General features: G+C 40.6%; 1 protein-coding gene across 3 annotated transcripts in view; it reads left to right on the forward strand.

Moving 5' to 3' along the window:
• Window positions 1-27,819, forward strand: part of CSF1R (colony stimulating factor 1 receptor) — an 83,717-nt gene that overhangs the window by 43,879 nt on the left and 12,019 nt on the right. Inside the window, exons 10-20 of one of the 3 annotated variants that reach the window (XM_058166642.1) lie at window positions 817-982; window positions 6,556-6,736; window positions 7,562-7,677; window positions 8,392-8,503; window positions 9,754-9,947; window positions 11,187-11,287; window positions 13,238-13,364; window positions 15,254-15,358; window positions 16,542-16,652; window positions 17,150-17,303; window positions 26,825-26,907. In XM_058166642.1, the coding sequence (XP_058022625.1) occupies window positions 817-982; window positions 6,556-6,736; window positions 7,562-7,677; window positions 8,392-8,503; window positions 9,754-9,947; window positions 11,187-11,287; window positions 13,238-13,364; window positions 15,254-15,358; window positions 16,542-16,652; window positions 17,150-17,303; window positions 26,825-26,907 (1,450 nt within the window). Of the gene's footprint in view, window positions 1-816; window positions 983-6,555; window positions 6,737-7,561; window positions 7,678-8,391; window positions 8,504-9,753; window positions 9,948-11,186; window positions 11,288-13,237; window positions 13,365-15,253; window positions 15,359-16,541; window positions 16,653-17,149; window positions 17,319-26,824; window positions 26,908-27,819 lie in introns of all 3 variants that reach the window. The other 2 variants (XM_058166641.1, XM_058166640.1) reach the window with 2 other exon arrangements.

Consider the following 27,819-nt stretch of genomic DNA (forward strand, 5'->3'; position numbering starts at 1 on the left):
TTAGAAATGGAGATGAGCATCACCCCTAGAAACGGAAACGACTAGCACGCATGTGCGGGGGAACCTTTATCTTTACCATATACTTTTATATTTAAATAATACTGGTGTGAAACCACTGGCCTCATGGCTTAATATTTAGGAATTTTTTTAAAAACAGAGTAACAGAGTAGGAAGGGTCATCTTGCAGGTCATCTAGTCCAACCCCCTGCCCAAGCAGGAGATCCTACATCTGGTCTCTACCCAGGGGTGAAATCCAACAAGTTCTGATAGGTTCTAGAGAACCAGTAGCAGAAAGTTTGAGAAGTTTGGAGAACCGGTAGTGGAAATTTTGAGTAGTTCAGAGAACTGGCAAACGCCATCTCTAGCTGGCCTTAGAGTGGGGTGGGAATGGAAATTTTGCAATATCCTTCCCCCAGGAGTGGGGAGGGAATGGGGATTTTGCAGTATCCTTCCCCTGGAATGGGGTGGGAATGGAGAGTTTGCAGTATCCTTCCCTGCCATGCCTACCAAGCCATGCCCACCAAGCCACACCACGCCCACCAAGCCAGCCCCACAGAACCGGTAGTAAAAAAATTTGGATTTCATCACTGGCCTCTATCTAGGATCGAACTCACAACCTCCTGATTGTGAGGCAAGAGCTCCACCATATATATGATCATGAAATAGCATGAACATCTGGGATTAACAAAATATTAGTGGAGGACCAGTGGGAAAAGCTCTAAAGTCTGGTAAAGGTTTAATTGAAAATAATGGCAATGAGCATTAGCACTCATATTTCCCAATCAGCCCAATAATATCTGTCTTTTCTTATCACAGGCCAGCTTGAATGAAAAGGAATTTGATACTGGATTATCTCAGTCATACGCCAGTGATTACAGCCTATTCATTCCAGCAGTGCAGTTACAAAACAGTGGAATATATACTTGCCTTGGGGAAGCTGCACAATTACATGTAAATGTTTCGGTTACTCTCCAGGTGCTAGGTAAGTGAGAACACAGGGGAAACCTCCTCACCCATCAATAAAAATAGATTCTGTGTATCCAAAGCACTCCACCAGTTTATAAATAATGTTGTTTTCTTTTAGTTTCTGTGTGAGTTTTACATTGTGTTAGCCATCTAGAAGGCTTTTATGGATAGAAATATGGAACATTAGTTAAATCAATCAGAAACGAATAAACATAGCGCATGTGAAGAATTACCAAAGCTTGTCTATCATTTAAAATTCTAGTCTCTTAGTAAGAAAAATGCATGATTAAAAACAGAAATTCTTAATATTTTCCAGAACACAAGTCTGTTAGTTTTGTTTGTGTGTGTATACACACAACTATAAAACACCAAAACTCAGAGTTACTTCTCATTAATTAGTATAACAACTACTACAAAGTTTTCAAATGAAATGTAGCATTGCTTTCTACTCTTTTTTTTTAATTCATCAAGATAAGAATAAAATTTCAAATTCTTTCAGAATAAGGGACATAGACGGCAAGATACCTCCCTTTGCCACATCCCATATTTCTGTTCATATCTCTCCACCCTTTGGAAAGGCAAGGTGTTGTGTTCAGTGAGCCGCATTGAGAAATAGAGGCAGTCTCCTATTGGTTAAGACGCATGGCAACCCCATGCGCGGGAATCCTTAGTGTGTTGATTGGCTCTCCTGTTTGACAGCTCGTTATATAAGAGCTGTCAAACGCAAGGTGCCAGCCATTATTGTTTTGAAGTTGGCTTTCATTAAAGGTTGCTTACCAATACGCTCGTAGTCGCCTCAGTCATTCCTCGATCCCAATACACATCACTGGCGACGAGGGGTGGGATACTGAGGTGATTAGAGTTCGGATCATAGTGAAAATTTCCTCTTCAGACTTTGAACCGGCCGTTCAATGGCTCCGCCTGTGTTTGCCCCGTTCCTTGTCAGCGCGGAGACGTGGGAAGCATACGAAGATCGTTTTGAATGCTATTTGGAAGCCCACGATTACACCAGTCTGTCCAGCAACCGTAAGTGGGCGCACTTTTTAAACGCATGCGGTCCTGAAGTGTTTGCCACCGCCCGGGCTCTGGTTGCTCCTCTGTCAGTTCATGCTGTTCCATGGGATAGTTTGAGGGAGAAGTTGAAGGCACATTACGCGCCAATCCCTTCCCGAATTGCTCGAAGGTTTAAATTCTGGCACCGCTTACAGGAAGAAGGGGAGCCACTGAATCAATATGTAGCCTCTCTCCGAACCGCTGCCCTGGAATGTGAATTCCAGGATCTCGAAGACGCTCTGTTGGAGCAGTTAGTCTGTGGCGTGAAGGATCTTCGACTGCAGCAGCGTTTGTTAGCAATGAAAGATTTGACTCTCCCGATGGCATTAGACGAAGCACGAGCCGCAGAGATGTTGGAAAGATCTACAGCCGACATCCGACGATTTCAAAACTCTACCAGTCAGTCAATGGGGGTGCATCACAAGGATGACAGTCCTGCTGATACCTCGGAAGAGGAGACAGAGGTGGACCGCCTGAAGACCTCGCCTCCCAGAAAGAAAAGGCTGCAGAAGAAGAAAGTTGCTGCCTGCCTCAGCTGTGGGGAGCCTCATCCTCGTTCATCCTGCCCGTTTCGTTCCGCTATTTGCTGTCATTGTGGCAAGTCAGGGCATATTGCCAAAGTTCTGCTGGTCAGCCGCCAGAGGAGTTAAAGTATTGCGCCCCAGGGAAGCCTCATCTGGGTGAGAACCATCTTGATGTTGCCCATGGCCATTGGGCCACCGAGGTCGTATTCCATCAGCATAGTTCAGCTGATTCAAAGAAACTGTCATTGACTGTCAAACTGGAGAGGGTGGTATGTCCCATGGAAATAGACATGGGTTCTTCACGGTCCATTATTTCTTGGGCCATTCTCAAGCAGGTAGTTTCTTCCTTTCTCTCAAGCCAGTTGCACCCCTGCCCTGTCCGCCTCCGTGACTATCTGGGCAAGACCATTCCTGTCATGGGCCAAGGCCGTTTCCATGTTGAGACGGAAAACTTTAAGGGGTCCCTTCCCCTAATTGTTGTTAAGGGCTCCCTCCCGACATTACTGGGGTTGGACTGGTTCGGTGCTCTGGGCATGGGCATCTCTGGCATCCATTCTGTTTCTGGGGATAGTTATGACTTCCTTTTTGCGGAGTTCAGCTCTGTTTTTGATGGCTCCAAGTGTGTCATAGGTGTCCCTCAGGTGGAGTTCTTGGGGTATCTTGTGGATGCTAAGGGCATCCACCCCGCACCGGCTAAGGTGGCTGCCATTAAATCTGCCCCTATTCCGACCTCAAAGGCTGAACTGCAGGCATTTCTTGGCCTCCTTAATTTTTACAGTGTGTTCTTGCCTCACAAGGCTTCGGTGGCTGAACCTCTCCACCGCCTTTTGGACAAGAACACACCGTGGTCCTGGAGCCCCCTAGAGGCTTCTGCCTTTCGAGCTGTCAAGGAGTTGCTCACTTCTTCATCTGTATTGGTCCAATACAATGCTGACCTTCCTCTTGTTTTAACAGCAGACGCTTCCCCTTTTGGCATTGGGGCTGTGTTAAGTCACTGATTTCCCTGCGGCTTGGAGGCTCCTCTCGCATATTACTCGAGGACCCTCTCCCCCGCCGAACGTAATTATAATCAGCTCGATCGGGAGGCTTTGGCCTTGGTGGTTTCAGTTAAGAGGTTCCAGGACTATGTGTATGGCCGCCGGTTTGAGCTCGTAACAGATCACAAGCCGCTATTAGGGCTTTTGTCTGGAGACCGGCAAACACCACTCATTCTCTCGCCCCGTTTGTCCAGGTGGACGGTTTTTCTGGCCGCTTATAACTACTCTCTGACATACCGACTGGGCAAACTGATCGCACATGCTGATGCGCTCAGTCGTTGCCCAGTGCCTGGACCTGTCCACGATCCTGCACCCGTTTCTTCGGTTCTCCTCATTGAGGACTGGGAGTCCCCCGTAACTGCCGCTGATATTGCGGCTGCCTCGGCTGCCGATCCTACTCTTTCGCAGGTGCTAGACTGGGTGGGCAGGGGTTGGCCGTTGAACCCCTCGGCCACCGTCGCTGCGACATTCCGGCCATTCCTCGCCAGACAGCACGAGCTGTCATCCCAGCGAGGCTGCTTGCTGTGGGGACATAGGGTCGTTGTTCCCCCCGCACTTCAAGTTGCTGTGCTTTCCCGTTTGCATGAGAGTCATCCGGGCATCGTCCGGATGAAGGGTTTAGCCAGAAGCTACGTCTGGTGGCCTTTTTTAGATAAGGACATAGCTAACTGGGTTTCCCAATGCCAGGCATGCCAGTTGTCCAGACCGGCCGCACCAGTCGCTTCCCCGAGAGAATTGGAAAACCCCAGGGCCCCGTGGTCGCGGATACATCTGGATTTCGCGGGACCCTTCAAGGGTCGCACCTTCCTGATTGTGGTGGATGCCTACTCTAAGTGGGTTGAGGTAGCACTCATGGCATCCACCACTTCAGAGGCGGTGCTACAGGTCTTGTCCAAGTTGTTTGCCACCCATGGGCTTCCTGATGTTCTAGTAACAGACAATGGATCGCAACTGTCTTCTGCCACATTCTTGTCCTACCTGGCGTCCCAGGGCATCTGTCACACCCCAATTGCGCCATTTCATCTGGCTAGTAATGGCCTTGCTGAACGGGCCGTGAGATTAGCCAAGGAAGTCCTGGCCAGGTTGGGCACGGGACGCTGGCACGAGAGGGTATCGGCCTATCTGTTGGCCCAGCACACAACACCCTGCCCAAGTACTAACTGAAGCCCCGCTGAGTTATTAATGGGCCGCTGCCTTAGGACCACCTTGGACCGACTACACCCCGGTTATTCACCCAGACCACCCCCTGACCTGCTCCGGCCACCCCGATCCTTCTCAGAGGGGGACCACGTCTATGTCCAGAATTATGGGAGTGAACCACGTTGGCTGCCAGGCATTATCTCGGGCATAACTGGTCCCTGCTCTTATAGGGTCCGCCTCGAAGACGGCCGGACGTGGCGTGGACCAACTACGAGGACCAACTACGAGGACAACCGCTAGCCATCCCCCTACCTGGCGAGAGGGAACACCCGATGTCCACCTGGTGTGCGTTTCCCTCTAGTTCTGTTCCGGGTTCCAGTCCTCTGCATGATACCATCAGCGACAACCGACCACCTGACCTACCGGGGGGGGGAACTCCTCCTATCGATGTGGCTCCACCTTCTGGGGCCTCCTCATCACCGCAGGTCCAACCTCCTTCCATTCTTGTCCAGCCGCCTTCCGTTCCTGAGCTGCGGCGATCCACCAGACCGCGTCGGCCCCCGGCCTATTTACAGGACTACGCATGTGCGGTCCAGGGGGAAAGGGTTGTTGTGTTCAGCGAGCCACATTGAGAAATAGAGGCAGTCTCCTATTGGTTAAGACGCATGGCAACCCCATGCGCGGGAATCCTTAGTGTGTTGATTGGCTCTCCTGTTTGACAGCTCGATATATAAGAGCTGTCAAACGCAAGGTCCGTGCCAGGTTTTTCCAAGTTCGTGTTATTCATTAAAGGTTGCTTACCAATACGCTCGTAGTCGCCTCAGTCATTCCTCGATCCCAATACACATCACAAGGTTTCTGCGGTAATTCAGCTATCTTTCTCCAATGAAATCTTGTCCATAAAATCCATATCAGTGCTTAAGTCCAACACATTTATGACCATGCTTCTGCTTTCCGGATATACCTAAGAGAAATCAATTCTTAGAAGCTTCCATCCTAAGGAAAAGCTGATCTACCCCAGAAACATGAAGTTTATATTTTGTCCCAGCCCTTTCCTCAGTTCATGTTTGTTTCTTTTGTAAGCCCATCAATAGGAACTGTCTATCTACTGGATTTTGTAAGCCATCTAGTACCCCCATCTTGGGGTTAAAGATCAGATCAGAACTCTAACAAGGTACCTTCTAGTTGTATTGACCCAAAATTCACATGGAATTGTGGGAGTAATTGTCCCACAAATGTATTTCAAGATCACCAGGATGCAGATATGGAATTGAATAAAATTCTGTTTGTGGGATTTTTCAATTCTGCACACAAAAGTTACTATTTGCTGTGGCAGATAATGAATCACAGGCATGCAATAGTGCATCATGTAGCATCATGGCTGCTCATTGTGAATGTTGCAGGAATTACTTGATGTTTAGTGTACTCACTAAGATATACATGCCCTTTACAAATATTGGACCTCACTGGACCAAGTTTCAATAAACCATGAATTCTTGAACTCCTTTGTACAATATGTCCATTCCTAAAAATCACTTCTCTGATTCCCTGTAAGTCCAATCCAAATACATTCTAGTCATTCTTCCCTTCAACATTCCAAACAGGCACTTCATCATTTCTAAGGAACTGAATTGAAGAAAGGGGATGACATCTTTATGTACTTTATTTTATTTTTGCTTTGGTATGCTGCTGTTTTGCTGCTGGATTCCTCAGTGATTATCATCATTGTAGCTTCCACAATGAAGAACTCTACTAAAAGCCTAGCTATTTTCCTCAAAGTGAAAGTTTTTTTCTCTTCACTTCCCTAGACATTAACTTCGTACTTTGCTTTCCAGAGAAAGGGTATCTGCACTTGTCCACATTACAGAACAGAATTGAGGAGACAAACATGCATCAAAACCTGAATCTTCAGGTGTTCATTGATGCTTATCCTAGACCTTCAACATATAGATGGATACATGTGAACCCGTCAGGAAACTCCACAGAGTCTGGTGATATGAGTTTGGGCAATCACAGGTAAGGACTATGCAGTGTCTTCCCTTCCTTCAGTTTTTTTCTCTTCAAATTATAGTTCTATTGTCAGTCCTAATTTAGCCTTTAGGGAGATGAAGACTGTCCAATAAAGTTGCCCCATATAATGCAGCAAATCCAATATGTGTTTTTCCAATATGTATTTCTCTGAGAAATACCCCTGCTTAGGCATGATACTTCAAGCATCAGTCTTATCTTCCCTGCTTTTTCACATCTATGTTAAGTCCTGGGAGAAGTAATTCTATGCTTCAGTTTGTGGTATCATGCATATGTGATAATACCCAAGAATAAACTGAAGCTCAGTCCTCACATGTCAGCATCCTCTGTCACCACCAGAGGTATTCCTTGATGGTCAAACACTTCCCACCAAGAAGCAGGTTTGCTTCTTAGCTCAAGGCTCTTGCTGAATAAGCAAATGGAAACTATCCCTACAGGAATCTATGTCTAACTCTGGTTGATGCATCAAATGTGCTTATCTTACCTGGGGCAGGAAGACTTAGCTACTCATGCTGTCATTACCATCTATTTAAACTAGTGCAATCCACTTTATAGGAGACTGCTTTTAAAGAGTATTTAAAAACTACAGCTGGTTTCAAAATGCATTGGCCTGTATAGTTTCAGCTTCAACATTGGGAGCGCATAACTCCAATTTTGCAATCCCTGAATTGTTTGCCATTTGTTTTTCTTGTCTAACTGAAAGTGTTGGTTTTGAACTAAACATGCTATTCATGGCTTGCCAAATACTTATTTCTTCACCCAGTTTTGACTCTACCAAATACTTGGATGCATATTTGTTCTCTCTTTTGGCAGATATAACAATACACTCAGGTTGAATTGGATGGAGGAAAAAGACAGTGGTGAATATATTTTTTTTGCAGACAACGAGGAAGCCAATGCATCTATTCATTTTTACGTCTCTGTGAAAAGTACGTTCTAGTGCTACTCATTTTTTGTAATAGCATGTGGGAATGATCTTGGGAGACAGAGATGCAGCCAAGGGGATGGATAGATTAATGGTGAGATAAAAGAGAAGCAGCAGGAATGTGGCTAGGGCAAGCATCTCAGAAGGGACCCTCCCTAGTGTTCTTGGGCTGCAAAGGAGATGGTAGGGTGAGATTCTGTTAATGTACAGTAGCCTTACAAATAGCGTAGCATTAGCTCATCTGGCCATACCTCCCATCTGGAATTTCTGGAAAGGCTGATGTTTTTTAGCCAGAATGCTAGAAGTCTCAAAAGCCACAAAAGTCTTTCTAAGGAAAATCCAGTTGCCCTTAAAACCAAATATAACTTTAACTATATCTGATCTCAGTATAGGTAAGCAAAAGGAAATTATCTTCTTTTTTTGTGGCAAAGCAAACACCACGTTTTCCCCTAAACCTGTTGATATGGTCCTAGAACTAATCCTGAATTCTTATCAGAAGTAGACTTTCATTCAGGTAGGAAAAAAATAATTTGACTTTATGCCCCTGTATAGAAAAAGTGATGGGGAGCTAAGTTGCAAAGAGCATGCTATTAATCTGATTTGCTGCAAATTCCATTTTTCAGTGTGCTACCATTTTAGTGCTGCTAATGAGATTTGAAATGAAGAAAATATGTTGCTGTCTGTTATCTTTAATGAGTCCTTTGTATTTGCTTTTTAGCTAAACCAAAAATTACAAAGTTGACCAACCTTTCCAGTAGACTCCAATGTGAAGTAACTGGCTATCCTCCTCCACATATTCAATGGTACAAATTCCCCCCTCACACTGATAGGTGAGTTAACAGAATCACAGCACACGCCAACACATTTCTACTAAAAAAATGCCTGCTGAGACTTAGGGGTGTAATGGCACTGCAGCTGTCAGATATCACCATTTTCATTATAGAACTGATACATCTCAGTTCTCAATATGTTGACTATTAACGGCTTAGAAAGGGCTGTAAAGCCCTGTGAAGCAGTTGATATGTCTAAGTGCTATTGTTATACAGTATTTTATATATCTATAATGAAGAAAATCCACTGGGTTGATTTGTTTGTTTTGGTTTTGGTTTCCTTTGACATGCAGCTTCCTACTATGTAATCTTTGGGGTAGTTAATTTACACTGAATTAAAATTATGGAAGCAATCAATAAAAGACAAAAGAACATAGGGAAAAATGGGTTTATGAAGTTGATTGCCATAAGAAACTGTTGTTAATTTGAAGATCGTGCTTATTTGTGAATGATGCTCATCCATTTGTTGTTACTTTTGGAGTGTTATGTTCATTGCACAGTTTTGGAATTGTGATGGTTGCTGCTAATTCAAATGATCTAAAAAGATAAAGGCCAATGGCACTGAGATCAGGAATGGTAGCGCCTAACCCAGAAGTGGGTTTCAGCAGGTTCTGACCAGTTCTGGAGAACCGGTAATTTTGAGTAGTTCGGAGAACTGGTGGTAAAAATTCTGACTGGCCCCACCCCCATCTATTCTCTGCCTCCCGAGTCCCAGCTGATTGGGAGGAAATGAGGATTTTGCAATAACCTTCCCCTGGAGTGGGGTGGGAATGGAGATTTTACAGTATCCTTCCCCTGCCATGCCTTCCAAGCCACCCCCATCAAGCCATGCCACACCCACCAAGCCACATTCACAGAACTGATAGTAAAAAAAATTGAAACCCACCACTGGCCTAACCCATGTGTTAATCCAGGGGTCCCAACCCTCAGGCTGCTGATCAGTACAAGCAAGCAAACAAAACTTCATTTGTGATATGTGGCATCTAAGTAGTAAACAAAATCACTCTCCCCACCCCACCCTGGGCAGGTCCATGGAAAGTTATCTTTTCCACAGAACCAGCCCTTGGTGCCCAAAAGGTTGGGGATAACTGTATTGGACAGTATGACGAATTAGCTATTTCCCCTGTTGTTCTCATCATTTGGACAAGGGTAAGAAAAACCTCTGATAATCAATCCTTAGAAATTCCGGCAAATAACATTTTCATCCACCTATCATACTAATATCTCTGACGTTTTTGTTTGTCTGACAGATGTGGTCAATATGGGGCCCTGATTTTGAATGACTCCCGTCTAGAGATCATGAGTGAAATTCCCTTTGTCAGAGTGTCACTGAAGAGTGTCCTTAAGGTGAAGATGGAGGACAGTGAGACCATTTGCTGTTTTGCAGTTAATAGTGCTGGAAATGACTCCAGTTTCATTAAATTTTCTGTTGGTAAGGTTACTGGTAAGATCAATCTAAATATTTATTTGATTAAAAAAAGTTATTTCAGTAATTTCTCAATGTACTCTGTGTGATTTCATCACCATCTTTTTTTTAATCATTTTTCCATTCACTTAATATTTATTTATTTGATTAAAAAAAGTTATTTCAGTAATTTCTCAATGTACTCTGTGTGATTTCATCACCATCTTTTTTTTAATCATTTTTCCATTCACTTAATATTTATTTATTATTATAAATAATAATTTATATTATTATTATTATAACAACAATAATATTGTTATTATTAGTAACAATAATTTACTGTTATAATTTGTGTGGGGGGGTTATGAGAAAACTAAGCAAGAGTAGATTTATTCAAAAATTCAAATGTACAAAAAAATAAAGGAAAGGGGGGGGAATTCAAAAAGGAATGGATTTCCACTTGAAACTTACACATTTTGATTCCTTTTATTTCTTGTTTTTTGGTAACTTACATTTAAAAAAAACTATTGGAGGTTTTTAGCAATAAATCACATTTCCCATCTCTAATTTTTGTTCTCTGGGCTAGTTTTTCATCTTTTTATAAAGGACTAGTATTTCCAAAACTTGGGGGAAAGAGTGACATGGTGGGTGAATATTTAATTCCACCTTCCCCAGCTGTTTTGGAAGATATATCTCTACTACTTTATTGTATTGCACCAAAAGGAGTAGAAAGTCAATGCTTTTCTTTTTCTTTTTTTCTCTTGTCCTACACTTTTCTCTCTTCTTTTCCTCCCTTATTTTCCCCTTGTTTTCATTTTTCTGTATTTTATATTTTGATAAACTAAAAAAAAAATACTATAAAAAAAGAAAATACATCTCATGAACCCATCGATCTGTGAATTGTTCAAAATATCTGGATAAATTTTCAGCATGAATTAACTCAATACCATTCATAAAGGTATAAGGCACAAAGACAAATATGACAAATTTAAAAGAGTAGTTTGATTCATATATCATGCCAAATGATGGTTTGTTCAATTAACCACAATAGTCTCGGTTGGCATAACATGCTGTGCCAGAAACCAACAGTTGAGTTCACTTTGCAAATTCAGCAATATTTCAGACTGGTAGAGAAAAATTGTGGTGCATGCTATTGTCATGTTGTGATTATATTTACCCTAGTTTGACAAACTGATCACAGAACCTTCCTCCTGTTGGTCTCAAGGATGTTGGAACTCCCTGCCACTGTTCTCTTCCTTCTGTATTTTGTTTTTCCAGGAAGCAAGGACGAAAATTCCAAACTACTTTATGCAGGCTTTGGAGGCACAATGGGTTTTCTTCTTCTGTGTATCATCTTCTTGGTCTATAAATATAAACAGGTAAGTTTTTAAAAAAAATTTATGTATGGAAGGAAAAATAATCAAGAATTTGCCCAGGAAGCCAAAGGAGCTCTGAAACTCACATGCCTTGGTGTCATTTGGATATGTTTTGAACCACAATCTCTATCATCCCCAATGAATAAGGAAGCTGAGTGATTGTGGGAGTTGCAATTCAGAGAAATAATGTTACTTAGAAAACACACATATGCCAATAGGCTGAAGGGAAGAAAAAACAGAATTTTTCAATACGTTTCTTTTCACCACCTCCCAAAAACAGGAGAAGGAAGAAATATATTCTGTGTGAAACTCAATTTTTTTTTTAATTTACATTTATATCCCGCCCTTCTCCGAAGACTCAGGGCAGCTTACAGTGTATAAGGCAATAGTCTCATTCTATTTGTATATTTACAAAGTCAACTTATTGCCCTCCCAACAATCTGGGTCCTCATTTTACCTACCTTATAAAGGATGGAAGGCTGAGTCAACCTCGGGCCGGGCTTGAACCTGCAGTAATTGCAGGCTGCTGTGTTCTAATAACAGGCTTCTAACAGCCTGAGCTATTACGGCCCTTAATTAAAGCAAACAACCTCCTTAAGATTAAGATTACAATATATAAACAGTCATTAGTACAACACCAGAAGTAAAATGTATAGAACGGCATGTTTGTGGCAAAACAGGTTTTACTAAAGCCGGCCTAATTTCTTTTACATGTTGCTTAAAAACCACAATTGGCCCTGCAATTTGGATCATAACTCAGGGCATAAGCAGGTTACACGTGACCTAACTCAATTTTCTGACCATTTTTTCCAATGGTCGTAAACTGAGTTACCATGATCATCAAAAAAAGTCACAAATCACAGTCATGTGACCATGTGACATTGCAACCAGTGGTAAATGTGAGCCTGTTGCCAAGTGCCCAATATGTGGTCATGTGACTGTAGGAGGCAGCATGACATTTTAGGCTGCTGGAAGTGCTTTACAAGTCATATAACACCCTTTTAAAGACTGTTGTAACTTCAAACAGTTATTAAGCAACTGATTGTTAAGCGAGGAGTATCTGTGTATTTATTCTGGGAATTTAAAATCTCACTGCTACCACCCCCAAATGATGAAATGTGGAGAGATTCTTCTGATAATATTTTCTCTCTTGTTATCTCTTTTTCTATAATACAGGGAGAACAGGGAATAAGGACCAATTCCTCAGGAACAATTTTAATTTTATTTGTTTTAATCTATGAAGTGATATTACTTCATTAACAATTACATAGTTGAACAGATATTGTGAATGTATATTCTAGTTTTGTAAGTCAGAGTTATCCAGTGGTAAAATAGATAGCCAATAAGTTTGATAAATAAGTAATTTACAGAATAATAGCTTAGTTTTCATAAAATGCATGTATGTCTCTTTTTTTCCAAATATAATTATTTCCTCTTTTTTTTTCCTCCCTTTTTTTCCCTTTAATGGGTATCTTTCTCAGTTCTTATGCTATGTCTTCAGTTACTGCGTCTCCTTTTTTAATAAGGAAATGCTCTATTAATTCGTTATTCACATTTCAATGCAACAATCTGTCATTTTATTAGATTACCATAATAGAATCAGGCCGTATAAGCACAATACCAAAATACTGTGAAACAACATATCCATGTTTCCCTGAAAATAAGACTTCGTCTTATATTTTTTGAACCCCGAAATAAGCACTTGGCCTTATTTTCAGGGAGGTCTTATTATTTAGGGGCGTGTGGAGCAAGACGGGGCTCCTCTTGCCGTCTCACCTGATTTCCAGCTCTGTCTCCCTAACCCTAACCAAATGAAATGGCAGGGACCCTTAAATATTTTCAGGGAGGACTTATTTTCGGGGGAGGTTTTATTTTCAGGAAAGGTTTTATTCTGGGGGGATGTCTTATTTTCAGGGAAACATGGTATAATTCCTAAATAACTTCTCTTCTCAGAAACCAAAATATCAAGTCCACTGGAAGATTATTGAAGCCTGTGAAGGAAACAATTACACCTTTATTGACCCCACCCAGCTTCCTTACAATGAGAAATGGGAATTTCCTAGAAACAACCTGCAATTTGGTGAGGAGCACCTCTAAATTTTTATCGCTAACCAAAAACTCATTTGGCCCTACTAGCAGTTTAGATACTGAAACTATACAATAGTATGAAAATATCTAACTGTGAAATAGGATTGTAGCATTATTCTTGTTGAAAATGTTGAAGTTTTATAGAAGCAAAAAAATGAGGCCAGATAAAAATTAACTCTTGAATCCAAGAGTAAATAAGCTGTGGAATATATATACCATTGGAATATTGTTTTTGTTGTTGTTGTTTTAAAATTGTGATTGAATAACCAAAGCAAGGCATAATGCAAAAATACCTTAGAACTGGCTTTTAAAAATCTCACCTTGGTCATATTGACTTATTCACTATTACCAAACTCTGATAAAAATGTTTTCAAGATCATGTTTTCAAGCACATATACTCACCCACACAGAGACAGAATTAAAACCCTGTTATGTTTCCAAATTTATTATTTTATTTATTATAAATTTATTATAATTTTTTTATTATCTGCAACATGTCACTTATGTTGGCATGAGTGGGGTGGGCTAATGCCAGTGGGGTGAAAGGGTTCTTCAGATAACCTGAATCAATGCTTTAAAAGTGATAACTACCTTGAAGTCAGCGGTGGGATTCAGCCGGTTCGCACCATTTCGGGAGAACCGGTTGTTAATTTTCTGAGAAGTTGGCAAACTGGTTGTTGGAAGAAATCATTAGGGCAGAGATTGTTAAATTACGTGAATCCCACCACTGCTTGAAGTGCACCTGGAAGCAAACCAGCAGCCATTGCAGCTTATGGAACAGCAATGTAACATGGGCCAATTTAGGCAACCTGAGAATTGGCCACACCACTGCCTTCTGCAACAGTTATGGCTTTCCAATACTCTTCAAGGTAGAGTGCATTTGCAATAGTCAGATTACTTCAATTTGCATCCTAAATGACAACAAAATAAAGTGCTTTTTTTTTTCAATCATTCTTAAAAGTGCCGAAGGAGACATTCTGATTCTTGGAGATGCGAATTTTTTTTTTCTATAAACATGGACAAATCTGCTTTTATTTTTGTTCATTTGAAATTATACCTGACTTCAGGGCTATAATAAATTTTGAAATCATTTGAAATGGTTTTTAATGCTTACAAGTCTGCAGAAGATGAATTGTGGCTCCAACTACTTTTACATGGATATGGAACATTTTTTAAAAAATTTAAGAAGCCAAGATCATGAATATTTATGACAGAAATGTACTTATATAAGGAGACAGGAAAAAGCTGCCTCCTTTCTCCTTCCTTATTTTGATTGGCATTAGAGTCTCTGGCAAAGAATGTATGCCAAAAAAAAAAACCAACCCTGGAATTAAATTGAAAACTCAGAAACTAAAATTATTACAACTATTGATGTTGTACTTCCAATTGCTTAGCCAAATGTTCTATGTTAAAACTGATAACAGAATACATATAGCAATATGTTTCAATATTAGATTATTTGATCAATAAGGGCAAAGGCTGGCATGGAACAACTGAAGAAAAAAGCAATATTTGTATTTGTCTGTTAAATATTATTACTGTAAATGGTTCTTTCCCATAAAGTATACAGAATTAAATCTTCACATGGTAACTGCTGCAAGTATTCTTCATTTCCTTTTGGAAAGTAAGCACCCTTCTTTCTGCAGAAGAATGAATAATTTAAATTTTTTAAAGTAATTCTATGGATGCCTGTAAATTCCTTGTATATCTATTTTGTGTTTCTCTGCTCCCTTTTTTATTCTTTTCCTTTTTTTGTGTGTGTATGCTTTTCTTTACTTTTCCTGAACTTAAATGTGCATCATTAAAAAAAATAATACATATGAATGCATATTATTAAAAATAATTTTAATAAAAATTTAAAAGACGGTATTTACTTCACAGGAAAAGTCCTTGGAGCTGGAGCTTTTGGGAAGGTGATTGAAGCCACCGCTTTTGGGCTGGGAAAGGAGGACTCTGTCTTGAAGGTGGCAGTGAAAATGCTGAAATGTAAGTACCAGATCAGTCCCGCTCCTATGAATCAGAAAGGCTTTCTTTTTTTTCTTTTCTCTTTAGCCCTAACAATTTCATTTTTTTTTTCATATTTACAAAGATTTTTTTAAAATCTGTATTCTTTTTGGAACTATCCAGTTCAATTCTTTATTTATATTTACTAACATTTTTTTTTCTTTTTTCCACCTGTTTTCTCTTCAGCCCTACTTATTGCATTTGTAATGTATATTTACTAAGACTTTTCATATGTTAAAACAGGGGTCCCCAACACACACACACACACACACCGTCCTTGGAGTGGCACTGGTCTAAGGCATGCCATAAACTGGGCCTCGCAAAAAAGCAAAGCCCCATCTGCAGGATGAAGGCAGCACGTGAAACCATACCCCCTCTGGTCTGTGGAAAAAACTCTCTCTACGAACCAATCGCTGGTGGCCAAAAGGTTGGGGGTCCCTGTGTTAAAAGACAAATTAAAAGAAGAAAAAGAAAAGTGCATGAAAAAAGTGCACTCAAGTTTTCTTTCTCTTTTTTCATGCACTTTTCTTTTTCTTGTTTATTTGTCTTATAACATATGAGTGTTCACTGAAGTTTCCTTTTTCCTAAAAAATGTATAAGTCACTTTGACCTCCTTTTCAACAGATAATTACACTCTTATTGCCTTAAATATTTTACAACCCCGCCGCACTTTTTTGGGGGGTCCACCCCTTTCTTAATCTTCAAATCCATAAATCATCAATTAATTTTTCCTCTTTCAGCAAATTTTTAAGGTTTTCAGTCTTTCAAAAAACCATTTTTGTTGTTTGTTCTCTGAGTGAGCTGATCAGTCTTGCCATTTCTGCAAGTTCTGACATTTTCACAATCCATTTCACCACCGTGGGAATCTCATTTTTCATCCATTGTTTGATCCACCCACTTCAGTGACTCAGCCACAGAAGAGTATATGGGAAGTATGCATCCCTGATGTAATGTATGTGGATGCCCACAGTCATGCTTTCCCAACCATTACCATTGCAGAAGTGGGCTTCTACATTGGCTAAGGTTTGAACTAGGTCCATTCAATTATTCTAAATGGTTCAAACCTTTCCATCATCTGGTGTTTTCATTTCAGGTGTCTTGTCTATTTGCTATATCCTGCTCCCATATTTGACTTCAAATTAATTGTTGTCATGTTGGATTTCAGCAACTGCACATACAGATGAGCAAGAAGCTCTTATGTCCGAGCTGAAAATCATGAGCCATTTGGGTCACCATGAAAATATTGTCAATCTTCTAGGAGCATGTACCCATGGAGGTAATTATTCTTCTCATCATTTCCTTTCTCGTTCACAGAAATATTGTTTCCTTTCTTTTCTGTCAATGGTTAAATTATAGATTTCAAAGTGAAGATGACAGTCACTACTTGAATAAATATTTGTTTGAAAATATCAGATACCCATCATCAAACTATAAATACAACCAATGGTTTAATTCCTGAATTTAAAACATAGAGGATACTGGAAATTGAGCTCAGCTTGAGAGATTCTTTGTTTTTATATCCTCCTTCAGAGCTGTCTGAGTTGAATGAGTAAAACAGATTAAAAAATAATTCCACCTTCACATCTTGAAGTTGCTAAGGTTGAGGAATATGGTCTAGTCACTCTAGTGGATCCTAGATAAAGAGTAGAAATAGATGACCCATAGGTCATTCTAACTTTGTGATTCTTTCAATACTGCACTTCACTGATCAATGCTGATATGTAGAAGAAAAACAATTGTACTTTCAAGTGATGTTTCTTTTCTGTTTTCTAGGCCCTGTCCTTGTAATTACCGAGTATTGTCCCTTTGGGGACTTGCTAAATTTCCTGAGAGAAAAAGCTGAACATCTCATAATCGAGGGTTTAACCTTGGAGTGCACTCTTGATAGCATGATGGCTGATTACAAAAATATCTACCTTGGAAAAAAGTATGTCCAAAGAAGGTAATAAGTTAGTCATCGGTGATATGGGATGTAAAACTGTGTTAATAGTTTGTTAATACACTGGCATCGAAAGACAGCATATTTATTAAGTGTGCAAAAAGTTGCCCAGAATGACTTTGGGGAGTGAGATGGATGGCATATACATTTAATTAATTGAAATAGTAAGCAATTGTTCTATTGCAATCTCCAGTAGAGACTCCAATCTCTATTTTAAGACAGATGGGTAATTTGAAGTTCTAGGCCCACATGTCAAACCCAAATCTCCTCTCTGTTTTTTTAGATGCTGGAGATCATTCCAACCATAATTGACAAAAAAATCTCTTACTCAGTTCCCCATTTTTTTTTTTATTTTTTTATTACTTTTTTGCAACAAACAAACAAAAAAAAAGTACATTATTACACCTGTTAAGTTCTGGAAGTAACGAGGCTGGAGACCAGGGTAGTGACAACAGCTCTTTAATATATGGTGAACCCAGCAACAGGCTGGGGGAAAAACCTCTCCTTTTATACAGTTCTACTGGCGGCTTCGTCCAATCAGCAACGTGCTGATTTCCCGCCCAAATATTTAAAGGTACATACAAGAATACATAACACTCCTCCCCTCCCAGAAAACACTTTGCCTCTATTTACATATTATTTACATGTTATTTTTCGACGTAGTCACGCAAATAACCTGGGCGTCTCCTAGTTCTTTCAGACCTGCGCGGTTCAGTCCTGGGTGGTGTTTTGAGCTGTTCGGAGGGTCTGTTTTCTCCTCCCAGCTCTTTCTCTAGGCCATCGGGCCCTGGAGTATTGCAGACTCTTTTCTTGGCCATCCGGCCTTGGATTACTTTTGTAATTTTCCCTGTCGTTTCCCTCGGGAACCTGATGGCGTCGCTGGACCTCCGGGACCTCAGCTAAGTCTTGCGCCTCCCCCGGGTCATGGTCAGCTGTGGGTTCAAATAAGGAGTGGTCATGATTTGTTTCATGTGGCTCGGTTTGTTCAGTTATTCGTCTCCTTATCTGATCTATGTGGTGCCTCCATACTCGGTTGTCTTGTAATTCGACCAAGTATGACTTTGGGCCGGTTGCTTTTATTATTTGCCCTGCGAGCCAACTTGGGCCGTCCCCATAGTTGCGGGCCCACACTCGGTCGCCTATGCCCAATTCCCTTGTTTTGTCTATTTCCCCCTTGTAACCCTCTGGTGTGTAATGGGGACTCAAACGGTCAAGTGGGCACCGGAGTTTCCGTCCCATCAATAATTCGGCTGGGCTTCTGCCGGTAGCAGTGCTTGGGGTTCTGTGCTGAACAGCCAGAAAGAAATCTATCTTTGTTTGCCAGTCACCTGGCTTGAGCCTGGACAATGCCTCCTTAGCGCTCCGGACGGAACGCTCTGCAAGGCCATTCGACGCAGGGTGGAAAGGCGCAGAGAGGGCATGTCGGATGCCCTCCTCTGCCAAGTATTCTTCGAACTGGGCTGCCGTGAATTGCGGGCCGTTGTCGGACACCAGAGTGTCAGGTAACCCGTGGGTTGCGAATAGGTGGCGCAGGGCTGCGATTACTGCCTCGGCCGTAGTGGATTTCATGAGTATGATCTCCAACCATTTAGAGAATGCGTCGACAACCACTAGGAAAGTTTGGCCATGGAAAGGGCCAGCAAAATCAATGTGGATTCTTGACCAGGGCCCTTGGGGTTTTTCCCATTCCCTGACTGGGGCCGTTGGGGGTAGAGGTCTGGACTCTTGGCAAGCCTGGCATTTTCCTACCCTCTCAGCAATCTCTGAGTCCATGAGTGGCCACCACACATAGCTTCTTGCCAGCCCCTTCATCCTTACGATCCCTGGGTGACCCTCGTGGAGGAGGTCCAGTACCTTTCCCCTTAATTTATCCGGAATTACCACACGATCGCCCCATAACAGGCACCCCCCTTGAGCTGAGAGCTCATCACGCTTTTTAACAAATTCCTTAAACGCTCGCCCGGCGCAGCGGGCCACCCTCTTGTACCCAACCGAGTACAGTCCTCAACATAATGTCGGTATGATGCCGAGCCACTTCCTTAGATGTGACTGGGCCAGAGTCAAGAGTCAATAAGCAGGATGGGCGTCCCGGAGTGGGGTCTTGATCGCCCCTGGTAGTGGGCATCTGCTTAACGCGTCTGCATGCCCCACTTCTTTCCTGGTCGATGCTGCAGCTTGTAAGAATAAGCGGCTAAGAAAATAGTCCATCGGGTCAAGCGTGGCGAAAGTGCCACAGGCGTTGGTGATCGCCAGCCAGTATTCCCAACAGCGGTCTGTGGTCAGTCACAATTTCAAAATCCGCCCAAAAACATATTCGTGGAATTTTTTACCCTGACACAATGGCTAGTGCTTCTTTATCTAATTGGCTATAGTTCCTCTCTGGGAGGACATTGTTCTAGAGTAGAAAGCTATAGGGGCTTCTGTGCCGTTTGGAAGTCTGTGGCTGAGTACAGCCCCACCCCGTAAGGGGAGGCATCGCAAACCAGCACTAGGGGCAATGAGTTATGATATTGGATGAGCAGGCTATCGCTCGAGAGCAGGTTTTTTACTGCTTCGAAAGCCCTGTTCTCCGACTTTCCCCAAGACCAAACAGTATTTTTCCCTAAAAGCCTATGCAGCGGTTCAGCAACGGTCGCTTTGTTTTTTAAAAAGACCGCGTAAAAATTCACTAGCCCCAGGAATGCCTGTAGCTCTGCTTTGTTTTTGGGCGCTGGAGCCTTTCTAATTGCCTTGACCTTGCTCTCAGTGGGGTGAATTCCTTTCTTGTCTATCCGGTAGCCCAAGAATTCGACGGATTCGACCCCTATCTGGCATTTGTTTACCTTGACTTTTAATCCGGCTGTCCGGAAAATGCCCAGAACCTTTCTCAAACGCTCCCCCAATTCCTCTACGTTTTCCGCTGAAATCAAGACATCATCGAAGTAGGGAACTACCCCTGGGAGCCCTTGCAGAAGTCGTTCCATTAAGTTTTGGAACAGCCCTGGTGCCACACTCACCCCAAATTGCAATCGGGTACACTTGAAGGCCCCCCTGTGAGTTACAATCGTTTGGGCTTCGGCTGTGCGGGCGTCTACGGGCAGTTGTTGGTAGGCTTGGGCCAAGTCTAACTTTGCAAAGACTTGCCCTCGCCCCAAAGAGTGCAGCAAGTGTTGCACCACGGGAACCGGGTAAGCGCTTTTCTGTAAGGCTTTGTTTAGCGTCGCCTTGTAGTCAGCGCAAATTCTAATTGACCCGTCTGGTTTTATTGGGGTGACGATTGGCGTCTCCCACTTTGCGTGATCGACTGGTACCAAAATTCCCTGATTTATGAGCTTATCTAGCTCCTTGTCAATTTTTGGTTTAAGGGCAAAAGGGACTCTCCTCGCCTTTAGCCTAATGGGAGCTACCTGGGGGTCTAAGTTGAAGGAAATAGGGGTCCCCTTGTACTTGCCCAGGCAGTCCTTGAAGACATCTTCGAACTCGTTAAAGAGAATGTCTTTCAGGTTACAGTCACTTCTGTAGATGCCAGTCACTCCCATGCCCAGGGCACGAAACCAGTCTAGTCCCAACAGACTGGGCAGGGTCCCTTCGACGATTGTGATGGGCAGGGTCTTCTTGTGTGGTCCGTACTCGACTCGGACGGAGGTGGTCCCTCAAACAGGGATGCGATTCCCTTGGTAGTCGTGGACTCGTAGCCGTTGTGCTTGCAGGTGGCGCTTCGCGACGGACGGCAGTGACTTCGCCAAAGTGTCCCAGGACATGATGGTGATCGCTGACCCCGTGTCTACTTCGAGCCGGCACCGTACTCCTTCTATTTTGGGTTTGGTGAAGATCTTCTTCTCCACTCGGGTCGAGGCGCGGCCTATGACCACAGTCGTTTGGTTTGAATCCGCGCCTTTTTTGTTTGAGCCAATCGCGGGTCGCCTTGCCGATTCCGCGCTCTGATTGGCCGATTTGAATTTTCGGCGGGAAGGTTGGGCCGCTCGACAAACTTGAGCTAGGTGCCCTTTCTTTCCGCACCGCCGACATGTTGCGTCCTTAAACTTGCAGCGTTGGCGCTGGTGTTAACCTCCGCAGCTTCCGCATTCGTCTCGGTCCTCTTTGTCGCGTTTCTCGGTTCGGCAGACCCCTTCCTCATCTTCACCGTCGGATTCGGTCTGAACCTCCTCCTGGTGCACTGGAGTTGGCTTTGTGCTCGCCTTTGGTGGGAGAGGCTTTTGCAGTGTCTCCGCCGCTTGGGTGGACATTTCATGTGCTCTGGCTTCGTCCAGAGCGTTGGCCAGCGTTAGGTTGCTCTTTGCTAGCAGCCGTCGCCGCAAACGGATGTCTCTGACCCCTCGGATGAGTTGCTCGAGTAGCACCTCGTCTAGGTCGCGGTATCCGCAGTCCTTGGACGCTTTCCTTAGGGCGGCCATGTAGTCACCGATGGATTCGCCCTCCATCTGCCTTCGCTCTCCGAATTCAAACCGCCGCACGTAATTGGACGGCGTTGGCGCGAAATGGTTTTTTAGTAAGGTCTGCAGAGTTGGCCACGATACCGATTGTATCGGTGTTGGCTCTGCCAGGGCTTCCGCGATATCAATGACCTCCGGACCACAGTGGCTTAAGAAATAAGCCCTTTTGCGGTTATCTGGAACTCCTTGCAGTTCGTTGGCTTCTAGAAAGCTTTCGAAACGGGTCATATACGTTCCCCATTTCTCTTTAGCCGGGTCAAACGGTGCGGGCGGAGTGTAACTGGCCATCTCCGCTTTTCTGCCCTGTGTTTGCTGGGTTCGGGTCTATCGTGCTTCAGCTCGGTTCTGGTTCTCCTTAGCCTCGAGATCCCACCCTCGTCGCCAGTGTTAAGTTCTGGAAGTAACGAGGCTGGAGACCAGGGTAGTGACAACAGCTCTTTAATATATGGTGAACCCAGCAACAGGCTGGGGGAAAAACCTCTCCTTTTATACAGTTCTACTGGCGGCTTCGTCCAATCAGCAACGTGCTGATTTCCCGCCCAAATATTTAAAGGTACATACAAGAATACATAACAACACCCTTGTGCTATACATAAAAAAAAGGAAGATTTGGGTCTTTGGATATATCCTCACGATCGCCAAAATCCACGTTCTCGAGGTACAGGTACCGAAGCGTCCAATGTTCCAAGCACAAAGTCCACAAAAGGTTTCCAAGTCTTCCAGAAAATATCTTCTTTATACACACCACTTCTAATTTTAATATCACATGTCATTTTATCATTTAAAGCTAATTTCCACATTTCAGAATTCCACTCTTCTATTCTAAAAATCACATCTAGTTTCCAATGTCTAGCTATTATAATTCTACCTATTATAATCATAATTCTAATCAATTCTTTTTCATATTTTGTTAATTCTATTTCCTTAATTACCAACAATAATATAGTTTCCACTCTCAATGTTATTACTTTCCCATCATTTCATATATCATTTTCTCCAATTGTTGCCAAAACTTTTTAACCTTGTCACATTTATACCACATATGTTCATAAGTCCCCAATTCCATCTCACATCTCCAACATTTTTTACTAATTTTTTTATCCATTTGTGACAATCTTACTGGAGTCAAATACCATTTCCAAACAACTTTATAATTGTGCTCTTTAATCCTTATAGATAAAGTTCTCATAATTCTACTATTCCAATTCACATTCCAATCTGACTCTGGTATTTCAATATTAAGATCTTTTTCCCAATTTGTCCTCATCACTCTTTGTAATTTTTCATCAGAATTTATAATCTTATAAACCCTACTAATGAGTCCCTTTAGCCCAATTTCATCTTTCATAATCCGAGATACTAAATATTCAAATTCAGTTTCACATCTATTTATCGAATAATTTTCCCTTAATTTTTTTGTCCATTTTTCTATCTGTATTTTTTCAAACCAACTTAACCCTAATATTTCAATAATTTCTTTATTCCTCCTTTCATTTTCCATAACTTTTATCCAATCTCTAATAATTTCTATATTTTCCTCTTTAATCACTTCATTACGTTTTATATTATTTTTAATCGCCAAATTCAATTGTCTCCCCAAAAGATTATATCCGAATTAAAATTTTAACAAATTTATTCCACATTTTTACTTAATCCTTTAACCAATAACTTCTACTTACACATTTTAAATTTGCTTTATCTAAAACCACCTTGATCCAAATTTCTATATCCCTTAACTCTAAGTCTCTCCAATAGTTATCTTCACCTTTAAATATTTTTACCACTATCCGGATACCATACGCACAGTAATAATTAAATAATTTGGGGATTCCTAATCCACCTTCCTTTTGATTTTGATACCACATTTTCTTCACTAATCTAGGTCTTTTGCCACCATTACAAATTTATCCAATTTTTCTGATATCCTTCAATATCTTTCTCTGTCAAATTTAGTGGTAGCATCTCGAATAAAAAGTTGAACTTGGGCAGCAATATCATCTTACACATTGCAATTCTACCAAACCAAGACAACTTTAACATTTTATATTTGTCTATGTTCTTCTCAATTTCATTAATCACCACATCATAATTAAGTTTTTTCAATTCTTTAACCTTGGTGAGAGCACTATACCCAAATATTTCAATGTATTTTTAATCCTTATCCCAAATTGCTCTTGCATATTCTCACACTCATTACCATTACTATCCATCAATAATTCTGACTTTGACCAATTTACTTTCAGACCTGTCATTTCCTCAAATTCTATCAAATGCTTATATATCCTTTTCAGGTCTTTCTCTACATTTTTCAAAATAATTAAAGTGTCATCCGCATACAAATTTATCTTATACCCCTTATATCCTTCTAATTCTTCATCTTTTTCTATCATTTTTGTCAAAATTTCCATAGCCAATAAAAATAATGTTGGGGACAAGGGACATCCTTGTCTCGTACCTGCTTCTAATTTTATCTCTTCAGTTAATATTCCATTCACCTTCACTCTTGCACTGCTTCTTTGATACAATTTTGAAATAACATGTATAAACTTATTACCAAAGCCTAAAGCCTCCACAATTACTTTAATAGTTTCCCATTGTACAGAATCAAAAGCTTTAAAAATATCCAATGATACTATACCAATTTTATCACCATTATATTCAGCTACATCTATAATATTTAATACTCTTCTAACAATATCACTCATGTATCTACCCTTCACAAAACCTACTTGGTTATAACTTATATATATAGCTTATTTATATCTATAAATCTATTTAATCTATTACTTATAATAGCAGTAAATATCTTTGCATCCTGATTAATTAAAGAAATGGGCCGATAGGACTCAATCCTTTCTAAATCTTTATCTGGCTTAGGAATTAGGGATATCACCGTTCTATTCCATGACGAAGGTACTTCTCCACCATGTAATATTCCATTGAATAATTTTTGCAATCTTGGTATTATTAATTCTTTAAATTCTTTATAAAACTCAGCAGGTAATCCATCCTCACCTGGAGCTTTCCCTAATTTTAATTTTTGTATTATTCCATTAATCTCATCTTGTGTTATATCTTCTTCCATCAATTCCTTATATGTTTGATCAATTTTCACCACATACTTTTCTAAATAGCTTTGCAATTTTCCCGATTAACTGGTTTCTTTGAATATAGATTCTGAAAAAAATTTCTAACCACTTCACATTTCTCTAATTTTTTATAACATCTTATACCTCTATCATCTATCAAAGCTCCAATTTCTCTCTTCTCTCTTTTATTTTTTGCCATCTTTGCCAATAATTTAGAATTTCTATTACTAAATTCAAAAAAAATCCTATTTAAATATCTCAAATTTCTTTTTACTGACTCTGTATCCTCTTCTATCATTTTATTTCTTAACATATTAAGCTCCTGAAGAATTTTTTTTCTTTAGTAAGCAAAAATTGATTTTCCAATTCTTTAATCTGATTTTTATCTCTTTCCATTTTAATTTTATAATTTTTATATTTCCTACTTGATAGTTTAATACTCTCCCCTCTAAACACCGCTTTCATCGCATCCCAAACAATTTCAAATTTAACCTCCCCGTTATCATTTAATCTCCAACTTTCCTCCAGTTTTTTAAGTATCCATTTTTTATCCTTTTCATTTTATACAGTTTCTCATCATATCTCCAATAGCTTCTTTTTTTCTCAAAATTAAAATCTAAATCCACCATAACTTCTGCATGATCAGAATCTTTAAAAATTCCCACATCTACCTTATCCACATTATTCAACAAATCTTTAGAAAGAAAAATATAATCAATTCTAGAATATGTATTATATATCTTAGAGAAAAAAGTGTATACTCTCTCAATTCCTTTAACCTCTCTCCACACATCGACCACGCCGTTTCGAAGCATCCACATATTTAAAATCCCCATTTTATTTGCTCCTCCACAGCGGGTGGGATTAGTACTGTCTATTTTATCTCTGATTAAATTAAAATCCCCAGCCACAATTACTTTCCCTACACTTTCATTCTCCAAAATTTTGTTATTTTTTCAAGAAATTCTCTTTGTTTTTCATTCGGTAAATATAAATTAACAAGTGTCACTTTTTCCTCATTAAGATTTCCAACAATTATTACATATCTTCCATCTTCATCCAAAATTACCTGATGTTTTTCAAAGTACACCCTATCTGATATCAGTGTTGCAACTCCTCTAGCTTTTGAAGTTCCAAATGCTTTTTCATATATTTGCATACCTTTTATATACATTCTATTTGAATCTTCAGATTTCTGATGGGTTTCTTGTAAAAATAAAATGTCTGGTAAATCCCTTTTAATCTTAAGTTCCAATCTTCTTCTTTTAATCTGATTCCCTGTACCCTTCACATTCCATGACATTATTTTTATAACTCCCATTTAAAATATAAATTTTTTAATCCTATCCCCGCATCTTCCTTTCTGTGCCCACAACCCAACATTAAACTACCATATAACCTATATTTAACATATAAACAACAATAAGAAAACAAAAAAAAAACAAAAAACAAGACAAACAATAAAGTACAAACAATCTTCTTCCCCCACATCCTCATCGGTTTCGCCTCTATAAAGAGAATGGGGGAGAGGGGACGTGCCAATGCCCGGGCCACTTATTTCGGGCTGTCTATTTAAATTCATCACTCAAAAAAAAAGATAGCGATGATTCTCTCCCGCATTCGGCTTCGTATTTTCCAAGACTCTTATCTGCTTCTTCTGCTGTATCCTCACGACTAAAGGGTTAAAGAGGAAAGAAATATCACCTGTGTTGGTTGAACAGAAGTTCCCCAACATTTTAAGCCAAGAAACACACAGAAATTTTAGCCTAAACTTGACTATGTACAATTCTGAAATATTCCTTTACTTACTCCAGGGAAGAGGGAGAAACACTTGTTTGTCCATGTGTATGAACCAGCTCTATTCAGTTCCTCAGTAGACCCTCTAGAATTAAACCAAAGCTTATAAACTATTTGGCGGGACAGATCTGCTCTTAAAGCTGATAGAAACTATTAATGTTTTTCCCCTCTTTTAATCTTTTTCATTCAGTGATAGTGGACTTGGATGCCAAAGTGTTGACAGTTATCTGGAAATGAAATCGGTCATATCATCAGTGCCTATGCCACCACAAGGTAATGCTCAAAAATCACTGCTGAGAGAAATAGAAAGACACAGCAAAAAGGGATATGTCTGTTCTAGCAATTTAGCAACGTTAGTAATATTTTGGCTAAATTCCTGTTTGCGTATTACTATGCATTTTTCTCTTTGGATAACTCAGTGCAACCTGGCCTTCTTATCTTCATAACGGTTATGTAAGGGAGGCCTAGCTGGCTGAGAGCTGGCCAGGGTGTAATCACCCAACAAGAAATTCTGATGTGAACACCACCACTCCCAATCATACCAATGTCTTCTCACTACTGCTGCCAATGTTCCCACTGTCTTCCAGTTTTTCCGGTATCTTCCTATTGATGCCATCAATCTTTTCTCCTGTCTATCCTCTGATCTTTCTAGGGTCTTCTGGCAACTTCTGACACACTTCCTGTTTTTCTCCTCATCTTCAGTTCTAAAAGTTTTATGTTTTATTTTATTCATCATGGAACAAAAAGAGATTAAATACAATTCAGAAAAAAATGAGACTCTAGTACACTAAACAGGTTGGTATCATGCCTTTCTCAGTGACCAGACACCCTCATTTTTGAAATTGGGGGACAAAACTTCCTAGTTTAAATCTTAACCATCTCATGACTTATTAGCTGAACTAAAAATATATATATTCTGATTTCCAAATAGCTCTTCGTAAAACATAAGGATATGTCATGGGCTTGTCAAGAGTTAAAACTCCATATATTTAAATATATATTTTTAAATATATAAATAAATATATTTTTAAAACCCTGGCAATAAGACATTAAGTTAAACACTAATTTTATTACAAATTTAGTAATATTAGTTCACTTAATACTACATTATGCACAAGATTTGACAAATTAGGACTCTGCTCTGATTTGACCAGAATAACAGAGTTGGAAGGGACCTTTGAAGTC

Source organism: Ahaetulla prasina, chromosome 2, assembly GCF_028640845.1.
Source record: "Ahaetulla prasina isolate Xishuangbanna chromosome 2, ASM2864084v1, whole genome shotgun sequence".
Taxonomy (NCBI): domain Eukaryota; kingdom Metazoa; phylum Chordata; class Lepidosauria; order Squamata; family Colubridae; genus Ahaetulla; species Ahaetulla prasina.